The 26,308-nt window shown below is 44.9% G+C and overlaps 1 protein-coding gene across 1 annotated transcript in view; it reads left to right on the forward strand.

Moving 5' to 3' along the window:
• Positions 1-26,308, forward strand: part of LOC119953208 (major facilitator superfamily domain-containing protein 12-like) — a 66,352-nt gene that overhangs the window by 16,596 nt on the left and 23,448 nt on the right. The window contains 5 exon segments of the mRNA XM_038777221.1: positions 10,776-10,986; positions 13,783-13,909; positions 15,763-15,957; positions 22,880-22,972; positions 23,504-23,596. Coding sequence (XP_038633149.1) covers positions 10,776-10,986; positions 13,783-13,909; positions 15,763-15,957; positions 22,880-22,972; positions 23,504-23,596 — 719 coding nt within the window.

The following is a 26,308-nucleotide window of genomic DNA, read 5'->3' on the forward strand; positions in this document are numbered from 1 at the left end:
CAGTACCAGTCAAATTAGGCTTTTAATTGCATCACTTCTTCTTTCTATTCTTGTAACCGGAACATGTGGCAACAATTACCTCATACACAATTACCTCACTCAAACAATGTGGCACTTGTTGTAATCTTCTTGGCATTTCTGCTTATCCAGAGCTCCCCAATCATTTTGCTTTTGGGATATCCCCCACACATGTTAAATTTTATGGGCCCCCATCGCCGTGACACATTTTTGTTTTTAAAAACAATTTTACAACAAAACATCCTTTTTGTTGTATTTGATGTGAAACTCTAGTGCTGAGTAACAATTGTCAAGATACCTTTTGCAAGCATAAGTGCATGTTGTAGTCAGTGTTCATCCTAACTTGATACATTGTTTTCATCTATTGCTGAACATCCTGCCTCAGGTCCAGAGACCTGGGTTCGATTCTGACCTTGGACGATTGCCCGTGTAGAGTTTGCACATTCTCCCCGTGTCTGCGTGGGTTTCCTCCGGGAGCTCCAGTTTCCTCCCACAGTCCAAAGATGTGGTTAGGTGGATTGGATATGCTAAATTGTCTTTAGATCAGGTTACAAGGATAAGGTGGGGGATTGGGTCGAGGTTAGGGTGATCTTTCAGAGGGTCAATGTAGACCCGATGGACCAAATGGCCTCCTTCTGCACAGTAGGGATTCTATGAAGTAAATGGGGCCAAAACTAGAAGAAACAGTACCGCATTAATTGGACTATTCGCATTCCGAGGCTGCCTCAAGCCATCCAGAACCATGGTGGGAGCATTGGGAAAGAATGGTTATAAATTAAACTACTTGTAAAATAACATTGTAGCTAAATGGTTTAGTTAATTTTAAACATTGTCACTGCTTTAGTGTTGATGTTGAACTTAATGGCAAGCTCAAGAGTGAGAGGTGTCATGATCTGACAGTTTGTCCAAATTCCAAAGGGAAACTTGGACAAGCTATCTGATCCACTTGCAATTTTTATTTTATTATGAGGGACGAGTTCTGAAATAGAGAGCAAGAATTGAAAATCACTTTTTTAGAACACACTTTTTGCACAATTGAAAGTAGTTCTACAAACATTTCCCAAAGATTGTCTGGAGCTAAACACCCATTTTCCCTGTAGAATCTCAGTAAGACTTTCACAGTTGCTGGAGGTTTTTCACACGGCTGCTCGTTCAATAATGGAAATCCACAACCTTTATCAACACTCGGAGGATGGCCAGGGCTCACTCTGCTTCTCTTGTATCTTACTCATGAGCACAGTACATTCTTTGGGCAATTTGTTCCCATACAGCTTGCAATCTCTCTTTTTAAATATTTTTCTTTCATGTTAAAATTTAATTTTTCTTAAATTTCTTTGGAAGTCTGCTTCCCAGAATGTAAAAATAGTTTCTGATTACTGCTTGGGTAAAAATAAACTTTGCTTTACTCATTTATGACCTTTGCCAAATAGCTGAACATCAATTCACCCTCCTAATGCAAATTTCTATTCCTGCTGCTTACTGATATCCCATCTTGGCTTTGCTCAGCTCTTCTTCAACATCCTTGCTTTCACACCTATTACATATTTTAATGTTTTTAAACTTGTAGTCTAACTGTTTTCACTTTAATTAAATTAGTCACACACCCACAGAAGCCTGTTTTACACACCCACAGAAGCCTGTTTCACAGTTATACCACAGTAATAATAGGAGGGAGGTGACTAGTAATTCTGACTTGTTGGGGTAAGAGATTAGCCATTTGGTGGGGGGGGGTTCTAATTGGTGTTCAGGAAAGCCACACAGCTAGGGGTGGTACGGTGATGCAGTGGTTAGCACTGCTGCCTTGTGACCCTGAGGACCTGGGTTTGACCCTGGCCCTCTGTTACTGTCAGTGTGGAGTTTGCACATTCTCCCCGTGTCTGTGTGGGTCTCGCCCCCCCACAATCCAAAAATATGCAGGATAGATGGATTGGCCACACTAAATTCTGGATGATGAGGTGTGGAATGGGGCCCTTCACTGTGTCTACTCCACGTCTTCATGTGCCTGGTTAGGTCTGGTGGTCCACGGGGTGCATTTGACAAGCAAAGATAAGTGGATTTTTCTTGGGGTGAAGGACAAGTATGAGGGGTGCTCTTGGGGCCAGCCAAACAGACTCTCATGTTCTGGTCTTAAAGGCATCCCTACAGTGCAGAAGGAGATCATTAGGCCCAGCAAGTCTGCTCAGATCCGGAGCACCCTACCTAGGCCCACACACTCCCCCTATCTCTGCAATGTCACCTAACCTTTTGGACACCAAGAGGCAATTGATCATGGCCAATCCACCTAACCGGCCAATCCACCTAACCGGCATATCTTTGGACTGTGAAAGGAAACTGGAGTACCTGGTGGAAACCCACGCAGACACTGAGAACTTTCAAACTCCACACAGACACCCGAGGTTGGAATTGAACCTGGGTTCCTGGTGCTGTGAGGCAGCAGTGTTAACTACTGTGCTGCCCCTTTAGATTACCTTTTTAAAAACTGACTTAAAATATTTAATCAGTTAGTAATGGATGCCAGCTATGCTTGCAGTTTTATATTTGCATAATCTTCCGTCTCTTGTAAGGCACCAATAATGTTACGATCTTTATTATTGTCACCGTTTGGGCTTACATTAACACAGCAAGAAGTTACTATGAAAATCCCCTCATTGCCACACTCTGGTGCCTGTTCGGGTACACGGAGGGAGAATTCAGAATGTCCAATTCAGCTAACAAGCACGTCTTTCAGGACTTGTGGGAGGAAACTGGAGCACCCGGAGGAAACCCACACAGACACGGGGAGAATGGGCAGACTGCACAGATAGGGACCCAAGCTGGGAATCGAACCTGGAACCCTGATGCTGAGGCAACAGTGCTAACCACTGCTACTGTGCCACTCATAATAAGAACATTGAATTTTTTTCCAACCATGTTGTCACATCACCAAATACTTGATGTTGTTGTAGATTTTCTAATTTTGATAGCTCTGTATATAAAGCATTCTCTCCCAGTTCTGTTGGTTTTAAAAGGCCGTTTTCTGTAAAATCTTGGGATTGGTCCAGTTACCAGAATGCCATATCCCAATTTCAAACACACTGTCTCAAGTTGGTAAGCTTTTGGGCCTCTTGCTTCAACATGATGTTGATTTGGAGCCATGTCTGCTGGTGGCCATTTTTGGGGTATCTGACTGGGTTGAAGGTGGAAGTCCTCACCTTTGTTTCGTTAATAGCCAGGCAGTGGGTTGTACTTGGGTGGAGATCTCCTACTTGCCTAGGCTTGTTTAGGAGACCTCATTTTCCTTTTTCAATTTAGATTATCCAATTTTATTTCCCAATTGGGGAACAATTTAGCGTGGCCAATTTGCCTACCTTGGACAGAGAGAATGTGCAAACTCCACACAGACAATGGGCTAGGATTGAATCGGTGTCCATGACTGTTTGGGTGACCTCATGAGTTTGCAGAAGGTTAAGTACACCATTCGAGAGTTTCATTATGGGTTTCAACTAAGATGGCAGCCATTCACTTTTTTTTCTTTTAGGGGCTGTCACTGTTAGAGGATTTAGTTATTTGTACTTTTGCCGGTTAGTCTCATTCTTTGAGTAACTTTGGTTAATTGTGTAACCTTGGCTACTGTTTTGTATCATTCTGTTCTGAAATTTCACGATAAACCAATTTGAAAAGAAAAAAGTGGAAATGGCAACATTCTTGATAATAGTCCTGATATGTGGTCATCTTGGGATCAGCTATGACAAGGTGTAAACTGTTTGGTTCCATCTCCGTTGCCAGGGCTCGAGCCGTTAGCGAGGGAACAGAGTTTGTGGGGAAGACCAAGATAATAGCTTCAGTCTTTGTAAAATTTAATTGGAGGAAATTTCTGCTCATCCAGCAGAAATTTGTTATGTGACAACTTGCAAGTGATGGAGTTGAGGGATGGTGGGTGGGTATCGGTGTCCATGTGGAAATTAATATTGTGCTTTTGTATGATGTTGACAAGGGGCAGCATGTAGATGAGAAATAGGAAGCCGGGGGAGAGAGGCAGTTAAATGATGCAGGAGCAGGAAGAGAAGTCATTGCCAGTGATACTCTGTTTCCTGAAACAATGCGAATGATTATTTGGATCAATAATCTCCATATTTATCCATGGGACATATGCATCTTTACTTTAGTAAAATGGTGCAGTGAAAAGCAGAAGTTTTGATTCTTGTGTGTACATTGCTTCCTTGATTAGTATAGTATTTTTATCTGCTGAAAGCGGCGTGTAATATGGGTGAAAAATGCTGGACTTTACAGAATCTCGGTCAAACTGACCACATCTTGCTTCTCCTTACAATCAGAATAATAGTTCCTGGTGAACAGGAAGCTCCAATAGGACATCTGGTAAAAGACAAGCGGCAGCCAGTCACCTGAGTGGAGACCAGTACAGTTCTGGCATGTCTTGTGCAGATTAACCATTTGGACTAAGTCAGCATGGTAGTACAGTGGTTAGCACTGTTGCTTCACAGCACCAGGGACCCGGGTTCGATTCCCGGCTTGGGTCACTGTCTGTGCGGAGTCTGCACGTTCTCCCCGTGTCTGCATGGGTTTCCTCCGGGTGCTCCGGTTTCCTCCCACAAGTCCCAAAAGACGTGCTTGTTAGGTAATTTGGACATTCTGAATTCTCCCTCCGAACCCGAACAGGTGGCGGAATGTGGCGACTAGGGAATTTTCACAGTAACTTCATTGCTGTGTTAATGTAAGCCTACTTGTGACAATAAAGATTATTATTAAATTGCCCACAACTGATGTAGTAAGATGCGATGTGTTTATTCAATTCCTACTAGACTTTCAAACTTTGAAGGATAGAGGCTGGATTGGATTTGTTTATTGTCACGTTAGGTACAGTGAAAATATTTTTCTGCGAGCAGCTCAACAGATCATTAAGTACATGGGAAGAAACGGGAATAAAAGAAAATACATAATAGGGCAACACAAGTTATTCAATGTAACTATATAAGCACTGGCATCGGATAAAGCATACAGGGTGTAGTATTAATGAGGTCAGTCCATAAGAGGGTAATTTAGGAGTCTGGTAACAGCAGAGAAGAAGCTGTTTTTGAGTCTGTTCGTGCGTGTTCTCATACTTCTGTATCTCCTGCCCGATGGAAGAAATTGGAAGAGTGAGTAAGCCGGGTGGGAGGGATCTTTGATTATGCTGCCCGCTTTCCCCAGGCAGTGGGAGGTGTAAATGGAGTCAATGGATGGGAGGCAGGTTCGTGTGATGGACTGGGCGGTGTTCACGACTTTCTGAAGTTTCTTGTGGTCCTGGGCCGAGCAGTTGCCATACCCAGGCTGTGATGCAGCCCAATAGGATGCTTTCTATGGTGCATCTGTAAAAGTTAGTAAGAGTCAATGTGGACATGCCGAATTTCCTTAGGAAATGAAATGAAATGAAAATCGCTTATTGTCACGAGTAGGCTTCAATGAAGTTACTGTGAAAAGCCCCTAGTCGCCACATTCCGGCGCCTGTCCGGGAAGGCTGGTACGGGAATCAAACCGTGCTGCTGGCCTGCTTGAAAAAAACAGCGATTTAGCCCAGTGAGCTAAACCAGCCCCTGAAGTATAGGCGTTGTTGTGCTTTCTTGGTGGTAGTGTCAATGTGGGTGGACCAGGCCAGATTTTTGGAGATATGCACCCCTTGCAATTTGAAACTGCTAACCTCGCAATTTGAAACTGCTAACCATCTCCACCTCGGCCCCGTTGATGCTGACAGGGGTGTGTACACTTTGCTTCCTGAAGTCAATGACCAGCTCGTTAGTTTTGCTGGCGTTGAGGGAGAGATTGTTGTCACTGCACCACTCCACTAGGTCCTCTATCTCCATCCTGTATTCTGACTCGTCGTTATTCGAGATCCGGCCCACTATGGTCGTATCGTCAGCAAACTTTTAGATGGAGTTGGAACCAAATTTTGCCACGCAGTCTGTGTACAGGGAGTAGAGTAGGGGGCTAAGTACGCAGCTTTGCAGGGCCCTGGTATTGAGGACTATTGTGGAGGAGGTGTTGTTCATTCTTACTGATTGTGGTCTGTTGGTCAGAAAATTGAGGATCCAGTTGCAGAGTGGGGAGCCAAGTCCTAGGCTTTGGAGCTTTGATATGAGCTTGGCTGGGATTATGGTGTTGAAGGTGGAGCTGTAATCAATAAATAGGAGTCTGATGTTGTAATCCTTGTTGTCGAGATGCTCGAGGGATGAGTATAGGGCCAGGGAAATGGCGTCTGCTGTGGACAGGTTGTGACGGTATGCGAATTGCAGTGGATCAAGGTGTTCTGGGAGTATGGAGGTGATGCGCTTCATGATCAACCTCTCAAAGCACTACAACTGAAGTCAGGGCCACCGGACGGTAGTCATTGAGGCATGTTGCCTGGTTCTTCTTTGGTATCGGTATGATGGTGGTCTTCTTGAAGCAGGTGAGGACCTCGGACTGGAGTAGGGAAAGGTTAAAGATGTCCGCGAACACCTCTGCCAGCTGGTCCGTGCAGGCTGACCACGGATTCCATTCGGGCCCGTTTCCTTCCGAGGGTTCGCGTTCAGGAAGGCCGATCTGACTTCGGAAGCTTGATGGTGGGTATGAGGTGAGTTATGGGCTGTTGGGGCACTCGACAGTGGATTGTTGGTTACCTGCGCGAACCGAGCATAGAATGCATTGAGTTCATCTGGGAGGGGTGCGCTGCTGCCAGAGATACTGCTCGGCTTCACTTTGTAGCTCATTATGTTGTTTAGTCCTTGCCACAATCGCAGAGAGTCTGTCTGTGACTCTAGCTTGGTTTGATATTCTCCCTTGGCATCTCTGATGGCTTTGCGGAGGTCGTACCTGGATTTCTTGTATAGGTCAGGGTTGTCTGACTTGAACGCCTCAGATCTGTCCTTCAGTAGGGAGTCAATTTCATGATTGAGGCATGGTTTCTGGTTGGGGAACGTACGTACTGCTTTCTTTGGCACGCAGTCGTCCACACATTTGCCGATGAAGTCTGTGACAGTGGCGGCATACCCATTTTTAAGTTGGTCGCTGAGTTCTTAAATATGGACCAAATCACTGTCTCTAAGCAGTCACATAAAAGCTCTTCTGTTTCCTCGGACCAGCACTGCACAACCTTCTTAGCTGGATTCTCCCTCTTGAGTTTCTGCTTGTATGCCGGGAGATGGAGCACTGTTTTATGGTCTGATTTCCCAAAGTGCGGTCGGGGAACGGTACAGTAAGGTGCCCTTGATTTTTTTTTGAGTAGCAGTGGTCAAGGGTGTTGTCGCTCCTGGTGGGACAGGAGATGTGCTGGTGGAATTTTGGCAGTACACTCTTGAGGTTGGCCTTGATGAAGTCTCCGGCCACAAATGAACAAGGCCTCCAGATGTTCTTTCGAAGTTGTTTATAACTGTGTACAGTTCGTCCAGGGCCTTCCTCACTTCTGCCTGGGGTGGGATGGAGACCGCTGTGATAATGGCTGCACTGAATGTTGCTAGATCCTTGTTGACTAAGTGTACATGTGAAGTACATTATTTATCTGTATTACATTTGAGGGGTGCCCTACTAAAATAAGTGCACATGGCTGAGGCTGTCAATAATTCCTACCATTGTACATCCCAAAGAGTCTAACAACTTGCGACAAATTGGAACTTTACCATTTTTCCTCTTTCCCTGTTTTACAACAGTGACTGCATTTTCCATAGTACATAATTGGCTGCAAAGGACATTTGAGACATATTCAGGTTAATGTTAGTTATTTTTCTTCCCCTCTAACCCATGTTTGTGTAGGTACATTTCCCCCTGACGGACCGGGGGGGGGGGGGGCCCTGAGGGACTCGGGGCGCCCCCCTGTACTGTAGTTGTGTTGCATGTCACCAGTACATGAAATGGAGACTAAAACACCACTCTTGTGAGATCCTAACAAACATCTTTGTGCATGGGTGTGTTGATCTAGATTATCAGACTCTGGCTGACTACAGCAAAGGAACAGGTTTGGCTGACCCGCAAAGAGAGGAGTGGGCAAATAGGTTATGCGGATAGTTTATTCTGGGAAACTAAGAATAGTGGGTTCTATTTAATGGAAAGACATTTTAGGTGTATGTGGAAAAACAGAATAAATAATTCCGGATTGTGGTGGTAGCATGGACTAAATGATTCCCATTCGTGGACTGCTTTGTTCTGGGGACTGTTGAGGCCTAAACTTTAAAAGCGAATTGGATAAATATTTGAAGCAAAGAGCATGGCACAATGGACTGTGATCTGAGACAACTAATATTTTTTTTAACCTCTGGTCTCTGCTGTCTGCCTCCTTGGAACAATTCAACTGATTTTGGTGCCTTTATCCCTGTTGTAAATCCAGGCCTTGGACGTGATGTGTCTCACAGAACATTACAGCGCAGTACAGGCCCTTTGGCCCTCGATGTTGTGCCAACCTGTGAAACCACTCCAAAGCCCATCGACACTATTCCCTTATCGTCCATATGTTTATCCAATGACCCTTTAAATGTCCTTAATGTTGGCGAGTCCACTACTGTTGCAGGCAGGGCATTCCACGCCCTTACTACTCTCCGAGTAAAGAACCTATGTCTGACATCTGTCCTATATCTATCTCCCCTCAATTTAAAGCTATGTCCCCTCGTGCTAGCCATCACCATCCGAGGAAAAAAGCTCTCACTGTCCACCCTATCTAATCCTCTGATCATCTTGTATGCCTCAATTAAGTCACCTCTTAACCTTCTTCTCTCTAACGAAAACAGCCTCAAGTCCTTCAGTCTTTCCTCATATGATCTTCCCTCCATACCAGGCAACATCCTGGTTAATCTCCTCTGCACCCTTTCCAACGCTTCCACATCCTTCCTATAATGCGGCGACCAGAACTGCACGCAATACTCCAATGCGGCCACACCAGAGTTTTGTACATCGGCAACATGACCTCATGGCTCCGAAACTCAATCCCTCGACCAATAAACTCTCGATTGATGTTCCCTTCCACTTTTTATAAAAGCAACATTGATTCCAAAATTGCACGCACCATTGAATCCCTTTTCTTTTACGGGAAGTGGGCACCACTGTCGAGGCCAACATTTTACTGCCTTTACTTGAAGATCAGAGTGAATGCTGCAGTCCTTCAGGTATAGGAATACCCACAGTGCTGTTAGCAAGGGAATTGCAAGATTGTGACCCAGTGATGGTGAAGGAGTATTTCCAAGCCAGGCTAGCGAGTGACTTGGAGGGAAATCTCTAGGTGATGGTATTCCCGGTACCTGCTGCCCGTGACCTTTTTGAGATGATGGTCGTTGTGGGTTTGGAAGATGCTGTTGAAGGTACCTTTGTGTAGCTGCAGTGCATCTTGTAGATGGTGTACAGGGCTGCCATTGTGCATTGGTGGTGGAGGGAGTGAATGTTTATGGGAGGGGGAGCAATCTAGTGGGGCTGCTTCGTCCTGGATGGTGTTGAGCTTCTTGAGTGTTGTGGGAGCTGCACTTATCCAGGCAAGTGGAGAGTATTTCAGTCACAGTCCTGACTTGAGTCTTGAAGGTGGTGGGCAGGCTTTGGTGAGTTGGGAGGTGAGTTACTCACCACAGGATTCCCAGCCTCTGACTTGCTCTTGTAGCCATGGTATTAATATGGCTGGTCAATGGTAACCCCCAGGATGTTGATAGTGGGGGATTCGGCTGTGGTAATGTCATTGAATGCCATGGGATGATGGTTAGCATGTTTGTTGCCCTCCTGTAGCTGACTCTAGGTTGGGGATGGTTCTCCCTGGAGTTTCTGTAATGCTGCCACAATGGTAATGTCTTAAATTCCAGGACATTGATCTTTGATCTATTGAGCATGAAGTGGTGACGCATGCCCCAAGTCAGCATGGTGTGCAAGTTGAGGGAAATGTTCATGCATGTGCTTTGGTCATAGCAATTAATGCAGTTCTAGGTTGCTGCTGGGGTCATCATTAACATTAGCAACCTCAGCTGTATTAAACAAAAAGTTGTACGGCAGCACTCATGTGGCCTTCTTGATAAACTACGTTCATGAGCTGATTTGCCTTACAATTTTTAACCAGCCGAAAATAATTGTTCACAGCGTCCTTACGGAGGTTAAGCTGTATATGAGAAATGGCTCCTCTTTGAAGGTTGTTGGGATGTCATTTCAGATTGGGCCTTGTGAGTTGGACTTTTAAAAATATGTTATTGGGTTGCTAGGCAGACAACTAATGGCTCACTTGATTGGATTGCATAGCATGGTCACAATATATCAAAAGTGTTGAACAAAAATTTATTTAGTACGAGTGCCACTTGTTCTTTGGCTTCCTCATCAGCTCAAAAGAAATCATTTAAAAAATTAAAAAATAAAAATTATTATTATTATTATTATTATCCCCTGGACCAAGGTGTATTTGCTCTTGCCCAATTGCAACTCCCATCTTGAATTGAGGTTTGCTATTAAGGTTCCCTCTTATTATCCCTTTCTGGTCTACCCCTCCTCATTTTCCAATCTCTGAAAGAAACCAACATTCACAATGACACGGGTCAGTTTGAACCAGGTTAGTCCTGCCCTCCAATGACCAATAACTGGGAGCAAAGAAAAATGCCTTTCCAAATGGATTGGAGTATGATTTTCCATCACTGCAGACATTGGAACATGGGGCATGTTTTAAAGGTGTTCCTATATTTTATTACTTTAAAGTCAAATGAAGTTCAGCATTTGTTCACATTTTCAGCTGATCGTCATTTACTGTTTGAATTATTGTATTATAATTATTTAACTATCTCTTTCCTTTTTAATAGGGTGCATCAGTGTCCTCCTATCTTTTCCCTTCGTTTTTAACCCTCCAGTGGGTAGTGGTAAAGACACTCCACAGTGGGCTGAGCTTGTTTACTTTGTTCCGTTCATTGTTATATTCCAGTTTGGGTGGGCTGCGACACAGATCTCCCACCTGGCCTTGATACCTGAACTCGTCACGGACAACCATGAGCGGGTCGAGCTCACCGCTTATAGGTAAAAAAAAAACCTTCCTTGCTCTTTTGTATAAACCATAAGAACATAAGAACTAGGAGCCGCAGTAGGCCATCTGGCCCCTCGAGCCTGCTCCGCCATTCAATGAGATCATGGCTGATCTTTGTGGACTCAGCTCCACTTTCCGGCCCGAACACCATAACCCTTAATCCCTTTATTCTTCAAAAAACTATCTATCTTTACCTTAAAAACATGTAATGAAGGAGCCTCAACTGCTTCACTGGGCAAGGAATTCCATAGATTCACAACCCTTTGGGTGAAGAAGTTCCTCCTAAACTCAGTCCTAAATCTGCTTCCCCTTATTTTGAGTCTATGCCCCCTAGTTCTGCTTTCACCCGCCAGTGGAAACACCCTGCCCGCATCTATCCTATCTATTCCCTTCATAATTTTAAATTTTTCTATAAGATCCCCCCTCATCCTTCTAAATTCCAACGAGTACAGTCCCAGTCTACTCAACCTCTCCTCATAATCCAACCCCTTCAGCTCTGGGATTAACGTAGTGAATCTCCTCTGCACACCCTCCAGTGCCAGTGCGTCCTTTCTCAAGTAAGGAGACCAAAACTGAACATAATACTCCAGGTGTGGCCTCACTAACACCTTATACAATTGCAACATAACCTCCCTAGTCTTGAACTACATCCCTCTAGCAATGAAGGACAAAATTCCATTTGCCTTCTTAATCACCTGTTGCACCTGTAAACCAACTTTCTGTGACTCATGCACTAGCACACCCAGGTCTCTCTGCACAGCGGCATGCTTTAATATTTTATTGTTTAAATAATAATCCCGTTTGCTGTTATTCCTACCAAAATGGATAACCTCACATTTGTTAACATTGTATTCCATCTGCCAGACCCTAGCCCATTCACTTAACCTATCCAAATCCCTCTGCAGACTTCCAGTATCCTCTGCACTTTTCGTTTTACCACCCATCTTCGTGTCATCTGCAAACTTGGACACATTGCCCTTGGTCCCCAACTCTAAATCATCTATGTAAATTGTGAACAATTGTGGGCCCAACACGGATCCCTGAGGGACACCACTAGCTACTGATTGCCAACCAGAGAAACACCCATTAATCCCCACTCTTTGCTTTCTATTAATTAACCAATCCTCTATCCATGCTACTACTTTACCCTTAATGCCATGCATCTTTATCTTATGCAGCAACCTTTTGTGTGGCACCTTGTCAAAGGCTTTCTGGAAATCCAGGTATCCATTGGCTCCCCGTTATCTACTCCACTGGTAATGTCCTCAAAAAATTCCACTAAATTAGTTAGGCACGACCTGCCCTTTATGAACCCATGCTGCGTCTGCCCAATGGGACAATTTCTATCCCGATGCCTCGCTATTTCTTCCTTGATGATAGATTTCAGCATCTTCCCTACTACCGACGTTAAGCTCACTGGCCTATAATTTCCTGCTCTCTGCCTACCTCCTTTTTTGAACAGTGGTGTCATGTTTGCTAATTTCCAATCCACCGGGACCACCTCAGAGTCTAGTAAATTTTGGTAAATCATCATTAGTGCATCTGCAATTTCCCTAGCCATCTCTTTTAGCACTCTGCAAACCAGCATTCTATGTAGCATTCCCAGCTGAACAGAGTTGCTGTTTGCTGGTAGCTTAATCCTGTTGTCAGGAATGTTACAGAGTGAGCTATTTCATGCTACCAGGCAGTTGCTGTGGAGATGTGATGAGGATGTAGCTCTTGGGTGTTTTTTATTTGCTAGTTGAGGAAATGTCAGAATCCAAGTAGGGGGGCCCATATGTCCTTGTGCAGAGCTCTGGAAAAGGTTGTTCTAGGTTCACTAGGGTGAAAGTTCATTGAACAGCCTTTCCATAGCTGCTGTGCGGTGGAGCAAATGAAGGTTGACTGTTAACAGTATCCTAAACCAGATGGCCAAGAATTTAAACCAGACACGATCCTTGTCCTGAGTGCAGTGCAGCATTATATAAATCGGTCTTCTACCTCCACAGCGTCCCAGCAGCCTCTCTTTATAAGTGCTCTTAAGTAATTAATTAACCAATGTCCTTCACCTGTGTTTCTTAATATAACTAACATACTGATGCACTATGGGTATGATTGAAAACTGCTTATTTAGAAGCATGGAAATAATTTGATCGGAATGCAAATTAAGTCTCTAGCATTTTCTCTCATGAGCCTCCCCATCACCATAATATTGTATTTCTTCCCTCATTTATCTAGCACCCCTTTAAAAGAATAAAGTTCAAGTTTCTTTACAACAAAGGGTGGCATGTAGCACAGTGGTTAGCACTGGGACTGCGGCGCTGAGGACCCAGGTTCGAATCCCTGCCCTGGGTCACTGTCTGTGTGGAGTTTGCACATTCTCCCCGTGTCTGCGTGGGTTTCACCCCCACAACCCAAAGATGTGCAGGGTAGGTGGATTGGCCACGCTAAATTGGAAAAAGAAAAAGCTCCCCGTGGCTGCTCTAAATTTATTTTTAAAAAAAGTTTATTTACAACATGGAATATAAAATAATCCAACATTCATTTTGCAACTTTGCCCAAAGGAAGATTAACTATTTCAGCACTAGACACACCTCATTGGAGGCCATGCTTCCTTTCTCATCTTGAATAACATGCACAAGAAAACTTACCAAGATTTGGAGTGATTTCTTGTGAATACTGCTCACTCTTCAGGTTGCTCTATTGTAGCAATGTTCCCATAGCAATTGGGAGGGATGTTTCATTAAAATATTTGCAGGACTAATTTTAAATCTTGATTCTGTAGGAATGATGCTTTTTTTTATTTCCAGGAATGCTTTTACTGTTGTAGCCAATATTACAGTTTTTGGGATTGCATGGCTGCTATTCCACTTCCAAGCCAAATATTCGTCAAATCCCGATGACAGCCTGGGAAAACAGGATATTCCCCTGTTCAGGGTAAGCAACCAGCTAAACTGTCCTTTTTTAAACTAATTCTTGATCATTGACCTCCGACAGTTTTTTTTCTCCAATTCCTCTTCCAAACATCTTTCATGTTCTAAAACATCTTTTCCATGTAAAACGTAAGGTTTTCTATTCGTTCATAGGATGTGGGTGTCGCAGGCTATGTCAGCACTTATTGCCCATCCCTAATTGCCCTTAAAGGGCATTTAAAAGTCAACCACATTGCTGTGGGTCTGGAGTCACATGTAGGCCAGACCAGGTAAGGATGACAGATTCCCTTCCCTAAAGGACATTACTAACCCAGATGGGTTGTTTCGATAATCGGCAATGATTTATTTCCAGACTTTTATTAAATTCAAATTTCACTATCTGCAGTGGCAGGATTTGAAGCACTAGTCCAATGACAGTACCACTCACCCGCCTCCTCCCCAGGTTACACAGGAGCATTATTGGTGCAGACATGATGGGCCGAATGGCTTCCTTCATCATAATTTTGGTTCTGTAAACATGGCGCTCGAGTCAATGTGATAAAGTTTAAATAGGTCGGTGCAGGGACGTGATGGACGGTGTGGGTGCGATGCAGGCCGGGAAGGCCCTGGGCCCGGATGGGTTCCTGGTGGAGTTTTATAAGGAGTTTAATGCGGAGCTGGGGGCCTCTGCTAGTGAGGATGTACAACGAGGTGATGGGTAGGTGGGAGCTTTTCCCCCACATTGTTGCAGGCTTCCAACTTCAATTTTGAAGAATGATAAAGACCCTGAGCAGTGTGGGTCGTACCATCCGATATCCCTGCTTGATGACGACGCAAAGACGACACGGATACCGGATTAGGTGGCGGGGATGATGGGGGTGGACCAGACAGGATTTGGGAAGGGAGTTTTCGCCGATTCTGTGCAGTGTTATTATGTAACCCTGAGGGTCAGGAGAAGTAGTGGTTGCAATGGATACGAAGAATGTCTTTGGGTGGAGAGCGTATTTGTTGGAGGTGCTGGGTCCGCTCCGGTTTGGCCAGGGTTTTGTGGTTGGGTTCGGCTGCTGTACAGGGTGCTGATGACGAGGGTGCAGACTTAGATTTTACAGAATCCCTACAGTGCACGTGGAGGCCATTCCGCCTGTCAAGTCTGCACTGACCCTCTGGGACAGCATCCTACCGAGGCCATAACCCCACCTAACCTAGGGACAATTTAGCGTGACCAATCCACCTAACCTGCACAGATTTAAAATGTTAAAACTTCAGTTGAGTTTCAATGAATTTTCATTTTTTAAAACAGAAAATGCTGCAGAAACTTGGTGGGTTTGACAGCATCTGTGGAGAGCGAAATGAGTTAATGTTTTGAGTTTGTATGACTCGGACCTAAAGAGAGGGAGAAATATGTTGCATTGTATACTGATAAGAGAGCGGATCAGAGTAGAAGGTCAGTGATTGGGAGCTAGGAGTGATTGCAGCAAAGATGTGACAGACACAAGACCGAGGCAGTGTTAATGGAGGTGCGAAGGTGCTGATAGTGGCATAAAGGTAAGATATCCGAATATGTTCCAAAGTTCCGTGCTTGGTGAAAACAGACATTAAGAACAAATGGCTGAATGGAGCAGGAATGTTTTTGCATTGGGACTATTTTTTTTCAGGATTGCTGAATATTTTCCTTTAAATTGAGGTTGGTGTAAAATGGGAACAAGCTGATCAAGATTTTTTTTAAATAGTGTGCTTAACTCCCATTAACAACATTTTAAAAAAAACTTAATTTCCATTTTAACTTTTTAATGCACAATACATTTTAAGGTGATATTTTTGGCCAAGGGATTTTTTTTTCAGCTGGCTATTTAAACCTCTTCCAATATTTGCTTGCAGACCCTGGCTCTAATTGTTATTGGCATTGGCTCCGTCTCTTCATTGATGTTCCACATTGGAACACGGGAGAAGCAAAGAAATGAAGAGGCACACATTGCCACTGAACAGGCATCACTCATCAATGATTCCAAGAAAGGCTCTGGTCAGCCACTGCTGCGGTGGAAACATTGGCTGAAGGAAGCATCGTTTTATCATGTAAGTTTGTGACATTGCAGACCCTTAGTGCAAAATCTGGTGAATAGGCAGGAAATTGGAGTTAATGAATGCTGCTTCGGTTGAAAACACTGTTCCAAGAATAACTGATATAAATGCAAGTTGTTTTCTAATTCTGTACTACAAGATATTTCAAAATGCTTTACTGTCAATGCAATACATATACAAGTGTTTCAATCTAATGACCTGCCAGTGTTTACAGTACACTCGCCTCTTCCCAATCTGATTACCTCTTGCCACGCTAAACCTGCAGCTCCCTCCTTCTCCTTCCTCATCTACGCATCATGTATCGAACAAAGAACAAAGAAAAGTACAGCACAGGAACAGGCCCTTCGACCCTCCAAGCCCGTGCCGACCATGCTGCCCGACTAAACTACAATCTTCTACATTTCCTGGGTCCGTATCCATCTATTCCCATCCTATTCATGTATTTGTCAAGATGCCCCTTAAATGTCACTATCGTCCCTGCTTCCACCACCCCCTCCGGCAGCGAGTTCCAGGCACCCACTACCCTCTGTTTAAAAAAAAAAAAAAAAAAACTTGCCTCGTACATCTACTCTAAACCTTGCCCCTCGCACCTTAAACCTATGCCCCCAAGTAATTTCCCCTCTACCCTGGGGAAAAGCTTCTGACTATCCACTCTGCCTATGCCCCTCATAATTTTGTAGACCTCTATTAGATTGCCCCTCAACCTCCGTTGTTCCAGTGAGAACAAGCCGAGTTTATTCAACCGCTCCTCATAGCTAATGCCCTCCATACCAGGCAACATCCTGGTAAATCTCTTCTGCACCCTCTCTAAAGCCTCCACATCCTTCTGGTAGTGTGGCGACCAGAATTGAACACTATACTCCAAGTGTGGCCTAACTAAGGTTCTATACAGCTGCAACATGACTTGCCAATTCTTATACTCAATGCCCCGGCCAATGAAGGCAAGCATGCCGTCTGTCTTCTTGACTACCTTCTCCACCTGTGTTGCCCCTTTCAGTGACCTGCGGACCTGTACACCTAGATCTCTCTGACTTTCAATACTCTTGAGGGTTCTACCATTCACTGTATATTCCCTACCTGCATTAGACCTTCCAAAATGCATTACCTCACATTTGTCCGGATTAAACTCCATCTGCCATCTCTCCGCCCAAGTCTCCAAATGATCTAAATCCTGCTGTATCCTCTGACAGTAATCATCGCTATCTGCAATTCCACCAACCTTTGTGTCGTCTGCAAACTTACTAATCAGACCAGTTACAGCCCTACCTGCATCAATCATCTTTGTGACCTCTTCGAAAAACTCTTATCAAGTTAGTGAGACACGACCTCCCCTTCACAAAACCATGCTGCCTCTCACTAATAAGTCCATTTACTTCCAAATGGGAGTAGATCCTGTCTCGAAGAATTCTCTCCAGTAATTTCTCTACCACTTGACGTAAGGCTCACCAGCCTGTAGTTCCCTGGATTATCCTTGCTATCCTTGATAGCAATTTATCCTTGCTAAACAAAGGAACAACATTGGCTATTCTCCAGTCCTCCGGGACATCACCTGAAGACATTGAGGATCCAAAGATTTTTATCAAGGCCTCAGCAATTTCCTCTCTAGCTTCCTTCAGTATTCTGGGGTAGATCCCATCAGGCCCTGGGGACTTATCTACCTTAATATTTTTCAAGACGCCCAACACCTCGTCTTTTTGGATCTCACTGTGACCCAGGCTATCTACACACCCTTCTCCAGACTCAACATCCACTAATTCCTTCTCTTTTTGGTGAATACTGATGCAAAGTATTCATTTAGTACCTCGCCCATTTCCTCTGGCTCCACACATAGATTCCCTTGCCTATCCTTCAGTGGGCCAACCCTTTCCCTGGCGACCCTCTTGCTTTTTATGTACGTGTAAAAAGCCTTGGGGTTTTCCTTAACCCTATTTGCCAATTACTTTTCGTGACCCCTTCTAGCCCTCCTGACTCCTTGCTTAAGTTCCTTCCTACTTTCCTTATATTCCACACAGGCTTCGTCTGTTCCCAGCCTTCTAGCCCTGACAAATGCCTCCTTTTTCTTTTTGACGAGGCCTACAATATCTCTCATTATCCAAGATTCCTGAAATTTGCCGTATTTATCCTCCTTCCTCACAGGAACATGCTGATCCTGAATTCCTTTCAACTGACACTTGAAAACCTCCCACATGCCAGATGTTGATTTACCCTCAAACATCCGTCCCCAATCTAGGTTCCTCAGTTCCCGCCTAATATTGTTATAATTAGCCTTCCCCCAATTTAGCACATCCACCCTTGGACCACTCTTATCCTTGTCCACCAGCACTTTAAAACTTACTGAATTGTGGTCACTGTTCCCGAAATGCTCCCCCACTGAAACTTCTGCCACCTGGCCAGGCTCATTCCCCAATACCAGGTCCAGTACAGCCCCTTCCCTAGTTGGACTGTCTACATATTGTTTTAAGAAGCCCTCCTGGATGTTCCTTACAAACTCTGCCCCGTCTAAGCCTCTAGCACTATGAGTCCCAGTCAATATTGGGGAAGTTGAAGCCTCCCATCACAACAAACCTGTTTTTACTCTTTTCCAAAATCTGTCTACCTATCTGCGCCTCTATCTCCCGCTGGCTGTTGGGTGGCCTTTAGTAAACCCCCAACATTGTGACTGCACCCTTTTTTATGCCTGATCTCTACCCATATAGCCTCTCTGCCCTCTGAGGTATCCTCCCGTAGTACAGCTGTGATATTCTCCCTAACCAGTAGCGCAACTCCGCCACCCCTTTTACATCCCCCTCTATCCTATCTAAATCCTGGAACGTTTAGCTGCCAATCCTGTCCTTCCCTCAACCAGGTCTCTGTAATGGCAACAACATCATAGTTCCAAGAGCTAATCCAAGCTCTTAAGTTCATCTGCCTTACCCGTAATACTTCTTGCATTAAAACATATGCACTTCAGGCCACCAGACCCGCTGTGTTCAGCAATATCTCCCTGTCTGCTCTTCCTCACAGCCACACTGGCCCTATTCCCTAGTTCTCCCTCAATGCGTTCACCTTCTGACCTATTGCTCCGGTACCCACCCCCCTGCCATACTAGCTTAAACCCTCCCGTGTGACACTAGCAAACCTCGCGGCCAGGATATTTATGGCTCTCCAGTTTAGATGCAACCCATCCTTCTTATACAGGTCACACCTGCCCCGGAAGAGCTCCCAATGGTCGAAGGGGTGGATTGTTACATGACCTTTTTGGTGCTGTTGAACGTCTATGGTACAATGACTAATTGTGTAGGTCACTTGTGATAGTTCAGCGCAATGTTGTATTTTCTAAATCCTAGTCCATTGAAAAGCTGTGTAGTGAAGAATCTAATCATTTAATTTAGCTTTGGATTTGGCACCTTCAAAAGTGTGTAAATGCAATAAAAATAATAATAATCACTTATTGTCACGAGTAGGCTTCAATGAAGTTACTGTGCAAAGCCCCTAGTCGCCACATTCCGGCGCCTGTTTGGGCGGCCGGTACGGGAATTGAACCCGCGCTGCTGGCATTGTTCTACATTACGAGCCAGCTATTTAGCCCACTGTGCTAAACTAGCCCCAAATTGGGCCAATTAGGGAGATTTTGGAATTGGATGAAAAGTCTTCGCGAAAAATGAAATTTAAATATCTATTACCAACTCCAGTTTTTTGGTGGAGGGGGCGGGGCATCACTTATTTTTATATTTGGATGTTAGGGGAGTCTGTTCATCAGTTGACTGAACGACTGGTTAGTGATGCAGAGTGGCGCCAACAGCGTGGGTTCAATCCCCGTAGCGGCTAAGATTATTCCTGAAGGCCCTGCCATCTCGACCTTTTCCCTTGCCTGAGGTGTGGTGAGCAATGGGGAGAATGGTCTATGGTTCTCTGGGGCAGTGGCGACATTTACATTTAAATGACCTGCAAACTGTGGAGAGATTAAGAAATTCAGACCTTGTGCTCCTCCTGCAGTGCACTCCACATGTAACACCCCTCCCTGCCCCCACAAAACTAAAAACTACTTCTCCACATTGCCTCTCTCCTCTGGCAGCACTAAACAACTTGACACTTGCACAGAATTACATAATGTCTGTGCAACCTAAATTATGATGTGGAGATGCCGGTGTTGGACTGGGGTGAGCACAGTAAGAAGTCTTACAACACCAGGTTAAAGTCCAACAGGTTTGTTTCAAACACGAGCTTTCGGAGCGCAGCTCCTTCCTCAGGTGAATGGAGAGGTGTGATCCAGAAACATTTATATAGACAAAGTCAGAGAAGCCGGACAATGCTTGGAATGCGAGCATTTGCAGGTAATCAAATCATTGCAGATCCAGAGAGAGGGATAACCCCAGGTTAAAGAGGTGTGAATTGTCTCAAGCCAGAACAGTTGGTAGGATTTTGCAAGTCCAGGCCAGATAGTGGGGTGGATGTAATGCGACACGAATCCAAGATCCCGGTTGAGGCCGCACTCATGCGTGCGGAACTTGGCTATAAGGTTCTGCTCAGCAATTCTGCGTTGTCGCGTGTCCTGAAGGCCGCCTTGGAGAACGCTTACCCGGAGATCAGAGGCTGAATGCCCTTGACTGCTGAAGTGTTCCCCGACTGGAAGGGAACATTCCTGCCTGGTGATTGTCGCATGATGCCTGTTCATTCGTTGTTGCAGTGTCTGCATGGTCTTGCCAATGTACCACGCTTCGGGGCATCCTTTCCTGCAGCGTATGAGGTAGACTACATTGGTCGAGTCGCACGAGTATGTGCCACGTACCTGGTGGGTGGTATTTCCACGTGTAATGGTGGTATCCGAGTCGATGATCTGGCATGTCTTGCAGAGATTGCCCTGGCAGGGTTGTGTGGTGTCGTGGTCGCTGTTTTGAAGGCTGGGTAATTTGCTGCAAACAATGGTTTGTTTGAGGTTGTGTGGTTGTTTGAAGGCCAGTAGTGGGGGTGTGGGGATGACCTTGACAAGATGTTCATCTTCATTGATGATGCATTGAAGGCTGCGAAGAAGATGTCGTAGTTTCCCTGCCCCAGGAAAGTACTGGATGACGAAGGGTACTCTGTCAGTGGTGTCCCGTGTTTGTCTTCTGAGAAGGTCGGTGCGGTTTTTTGCTGTGGCGCATTAGAACTGTCGATCGATGAGTCGAGCGCCATATCCTGTTCGTACGAGAGCATCTTTCAGCATCTGTAGGTGTCTGTTGCGCAACCTAAATTAATTAGTGATGTAAATCCAAACCCAGTGTAGCCCATGTTTGAAGACGGGACCGTAACAAAATGTAGCGTGATGAACAGATATATTGGGTTCTCCATTCCGTTGCACCCCTTTTCTGGGACCCCCACAGTTGGGGGGGAAATCCACAGGTGTGAATGCGCTGCCGGCGAAGTGGAGGATCCCGCCGAATCTAGCCCATTGTCTTTATGTAGTTGGTGCGGTAAGGGTTAAACGTCTGGATTAGTATGTATGACTGCTGCAGTCATGTTTTTAAAAATCTTGGTTTGGAAGACAGCTAGGTTTTGGGGGCGAGAGGTCCTCTTTCTCTCCAGAGTCTCCACAGCGCAGAAGGTGGCCACCCGATTGCAGGGCAGAGTACCCCACCCAGGCCATTGCCCCAACCCTATCCCAGTTACCCCTGTTGCCTTTTCTTCTTTTACTCTTTTACTCTGTCCTTTCTGTGGCTCTGTTCCAATTATGGCAATCAGTGAGTTTGCCCTCCTTTCTGTTATCTGTATTTTAATGCTTAGAGTCGCCAGGTATCAAATGATATCACCACAAGGTTCAACCGGCTATCGATCAAAGAACCAAACACCAGTTAGTTAGTTCAAGGTCAAGGGTACTTTATTTACACACAATTAGTCATGCAACACAAACACTACTAGTTAACTTTACCTAGCGACTAAGATAACCTGTACTTTACTTCGGGCACCCAACTTGGGTCAGAGAACAGTGGCTGCTGTTCGATTCTGGATCTAATCGAGTCCGAAGGAGTAACTGCTGCTCAGCTCGGCTCATCCGTCTGGTAGCGAGCGTTGAACTTGGACTTGCTTCTGGTGGTGCTGCGATTGGAGATGGTCCTGGCCGGGGTGCCAGGTCCTAGAGAGGACGAACATGTGGCAAACTCTTCTTGTATTTGGAGGTTTTCGCGCCCTTTTGGGCGGTCCTTCAGTTTGGGCCCCACTAATTGGGTGATCCCTGATCACTCTGTTCGATTCCTAACCAATAAGTGGGCGGGGATCTGGATGGCTGGCCGTGTCCCAAGTGGTCACTGACCCCGTTGTTTACGCGTCCCTAGAACAGGGAGTGACGCCAAAAATGTCTGGGACTGTACCGGTTGCTCGAGTCCTTTGTTTTGGTGAAGATGTGCCGTCAAATGCTAATCGACCCCATCAAAATGCTAATTGGTCGGAGTTTCGATACCATCTGGACTTCTTGCTGCAAATATACATCTGAGCCTTGCCTTGTCCATTTTACCCATCAGGCTTTGCAAGTTTCCCTGTACCTAGTTGTAAGTGGCGCTCCCAGATAGCTACACTCCACCTAACCTTTTGGACTCTTAGGGCAATTTATCACGGCCAATCCACCTAACCGGCACATCTTTGGATTGTGGGAGGAAACCGGAGCACCCGGAGGAAACCCACAGACACTGGGAGAACGTGCAGACTCCGCACAGACAGTGACCCAAGGCCAGAACTAAACCCTGGTGCTGTGAGGCAGGAGTGCTAACCTCTTTCTTAACCCCCCCCCCCCCCCCCATTCAATTAGTCTGAAATTATTCCCTCTTGTGTGCCCCCACTTACTCTTTCTGAACCCCATTATAATTGTATACAATTTCAATAGATCCTAGAGATTATTATCTTTAAAATGATTAGTGGCTGAATTTTTCTGACTTTTTAAAACTGAACTCTATTTGTTTGAAAGGTGGCGTTTATTTATATGTGCACTCGACTAATCATCAATCTCTCTCAGACCTATATTGCCATGTATGTAACCTACACACTGAAACTTCCAAAGGTACGTTCTGGTGAGCAAATGTCTGTTTTCCAAAAGGGTTCCTCTGATCTGTATTTGTTTAGCTCAAACTGTCAGAAATTTAATGCAGGTTACCCCCCTCACCCAAACCTCACAAAAACTACTGAGTTAGTGGTTTAACTTGTTTGTGATTTGAGTCATTACTAAGACCCCTTAGAATTGTCAATTCCAGCTGGGAAACTCGTTATTGTTTGAAAGCAAGTTCTGAATCTGCAGTGCAATCAGTTGATGCCACCTTGTGGTCAAACAAAATGTTGCATCTCTTTGAAAACACCCATCTGTGTCCATACTTTTAAGTGGGCTTTCAAGAGAAAAACACTTGTTACACTCAATCTATATCAGGGCTTCAGAATTGAGCAAACATATGAAATCTTTCTTTCTTTTTATTAGTAAACTTGCTAGTGTCTTCCCTCTAGTGGTAGAGTTCTGACACTTGCCGTTATTTCCGGTAAATGTATTAACAAAATATTGATCACGTTGAATGCACAGACAATTTAAGATTCTGTTTTACAGAACTACATTGCGATGATTCCTCTAGTGATGTACATTAGCGGATTTCTGTCCTCATTCCTCATGAAACCTGTGAATCGATACTTTGGCAGAAATGTGAGTATCCCACTTCAAAGGCTGCTGGGACCACAGCTATTCACAATGCACATTAACGATTTGGAAGAAGGATAAAAAGATATGCAGAGGGCCAGGTAGTATTGAGGAAGCAGGGGGGCTGCAGAAGGACTTGGACTGGCTAGGAGAGTGGGCAGGAAGTGGTAGAACTGCAGCATGGTAGCAGAGTGGTTAGCACTGTTGCTTCACAGCTCTAGTGCCAGGTTCGATTCCCAGCTTGGGACACTGGGCGCGATTCGCCAAGCCCCACGCCGGGCTGGAGAATCGCCGCAACTGTGCCACGCCGCACCAAGGCGCGATTCTCCAAGTTGTGGAGAATCGGCGCCATTTGTGCCGGCGCATTTGACGCAGCGCGGGCCGCCGTACGCGGCAGGGCCACCGATTCTCCGGCCTCATGAAACACGATGTGTTACTGACGGCGCAAACACTTCTGTCTCCATTTCGGAGAATAGCGCCCTGTCTGTGCGGAGCCTGCACATTTCTCCCTCTGTCTGCGTGGGTTTCTTCCGGGTGCTCCGGTTTCCTCCCACAGTCCAACGATGTGCAGAATGGGTGGATTGGCGGTGCCAAATAATCACAATCTTTAGTGTCACAGGTAGGCTTACATTAACACTGCAATGAAGTTGCTGTCAAAAAAGACTAGGTGGGGTTACTCGGTTATGGGGATAGGGTGGAGGTATGGGCTTAAGTGGGGTGCTGTTTCCAAGGGCTAGTGCAGATTTGATGGGCTGAATGGCCTCCTTCTGTATTGTAAATTCTATAATCTTTATTACTGTCACAAGTAGGCTCACATTAATACAGCAACAAGGTTACTGTGAAAATCCCCGAGTTGCCACATTCCGGTGCCTGTTTGGGGATACAATGTGGAAAAGTGTGAGGTTATGTACTTTGGTAGGAAGAATGGAGGCACGGACTATTTTCTAAATGGGGAGATGCTCAGGAAATCTGAAGCACAAAGGGACATGGGAGTCCTAGTTCAGGTTTCTGTCCAGGCTAATGTGCAGGTTCAATCAGCAGTTCGGAAGGCAAATGCAATGTTAGCATTCATGTCAACAGGGCTAGAATACAAGACCAGGGGTGTACTTCTGAGTCTGTATAAGGCTCTGGTCAGACCCCATTTGCAGTATTGTGAGCAGTTTTGGACCCCATATCTTAGGAAGGATGGGCTGGCCTTGGAAAGGGTCCAGAGGAGGTTCACAAGAATGATCCCTGGAATTAAGAACTTGTCGTATGAGGAATGTTTGAGGACTCTGGGTCTGTACTTGTTGGGGTTCAGAAGAATGAGGGGATCTTATTGAAACAGAATACTGGGGGGCCTGGATAGAGTGGACGTTGAGAGGATGTTTCCACTGCTAGGAAAAACTAGAAGCAGAGGGCACAATCTCAGACTCGAGGGACGAGCCTTTAAAACAGATACGAGGAAGAAATGTCTTCAGCCAGAAGGTGGTGAATCTGGAACTGTGCCACAGAAGGCTGTGAAGGCCAAATTAGTGTCTTTAAGACACAGATAGATAGGTCTTGATCAATAAGGGGATCAGGGGCTATGGGGGAGAAGGCATGAGAATGAGATACAAATCACCATGATTGAATGGTAGAGCAGACTTGAGGGCCGAGTGGCCTAATTCTGCTCCTGTCTTTAGTTTTGTGTATTTGAAATGTCCACATGAAGTATACTGTTCACAATTTCCCTTGTATGGGAAAGGTTACTCCTTTTTTTAAAAGTAAATCCTAAAGCCTTGTTTTCCACAAATCATCCATATTTATTTGGATGCCATGTTGTATACAAGAATTCAGTACCATCTTTTAAAACAAAATTCTTTGAAAACCACTACTTATGCCGGTTTTAAAGTTTTTAAAATTTTATTTTGGAAAGAATATTAAACTTGCTCAGAATCAGGATGAGTTTTAAAAGCCTCACTGATATCTTGCAACATCATTTGGCCCATTAGACCTAATGCCAAGTAGCAGTTTGCACAGTATCTCTCTGTAACCCCACTCCCAACACAGGAAACTATTGTGGATTCCAGGTTTGCTGATGTTTTCTGGTAAAGTAGTCCAGTGTCCTAGCAAATTTCTGTAAAAATGTACTTATAAAATGATCTCTCTAATTACCAAAGTCCAGAGTGCTGAAGAGAAATGTACTATTGTTATTTGCTGTATTTGAGACTAGAATTTAAAGCTAAATTGCTTCTAAGTGATAAGGCAGCTAATTATTTTGAGTGAATAAAACAGTTGCTGTTATGGTCCAGTAGGGAGTATTAACTGGTCCAGTACGGAGTATTAACTGGTCCAGTAGGGAGTATTAACTGGTCCAGTAGGGAGTATTAACTGGTCCAGTACGGAGTATTAACTGGTCCAGTACAGAGTATTAACTGGTCCAGTACAGAGTATTAACTGGTCCAGTAGGGAGTATTAACTGGTCCAGTAGGGAGTATTAACTGGTCCGGTAGGGAGTATTAACTGGTCCAGTACGGAGTATTAACTGGTCCAGTACGGAGTATTAACTGGTCCAGTACGGAGTATAACTGTCCAGTAGAGTATTAACTGGTATTACTCTTTCACTCGTGGTTAACAGAGAATGATGGGATGTTACTGGCTATGTCTGTCGGTTGTCATTTATGTTCCATAAGATGATTTTTTTAAAGTTGCTGTTTTTGAAAATCTGTTTACAAAACTTGTGCAAGTCTTTTACAG

The sequence above is a fragment of the Scyliorhinus canicula genome, chromosome 18 (genome assembly GCF_902713615.1).
Source record: "Scyliorhinus canicula chromosome 18, sScyCan1.1, whole genome shotgun sequence".
Classification (NCBI taxonomy): domain Eukaryota; kingdom Metazoa; phylum Chordata; class Chondrichthyes; order Carcharhiniformes; family Scyliorhinidae; genus Scyliorhinus; species Scyliorhinus canicula.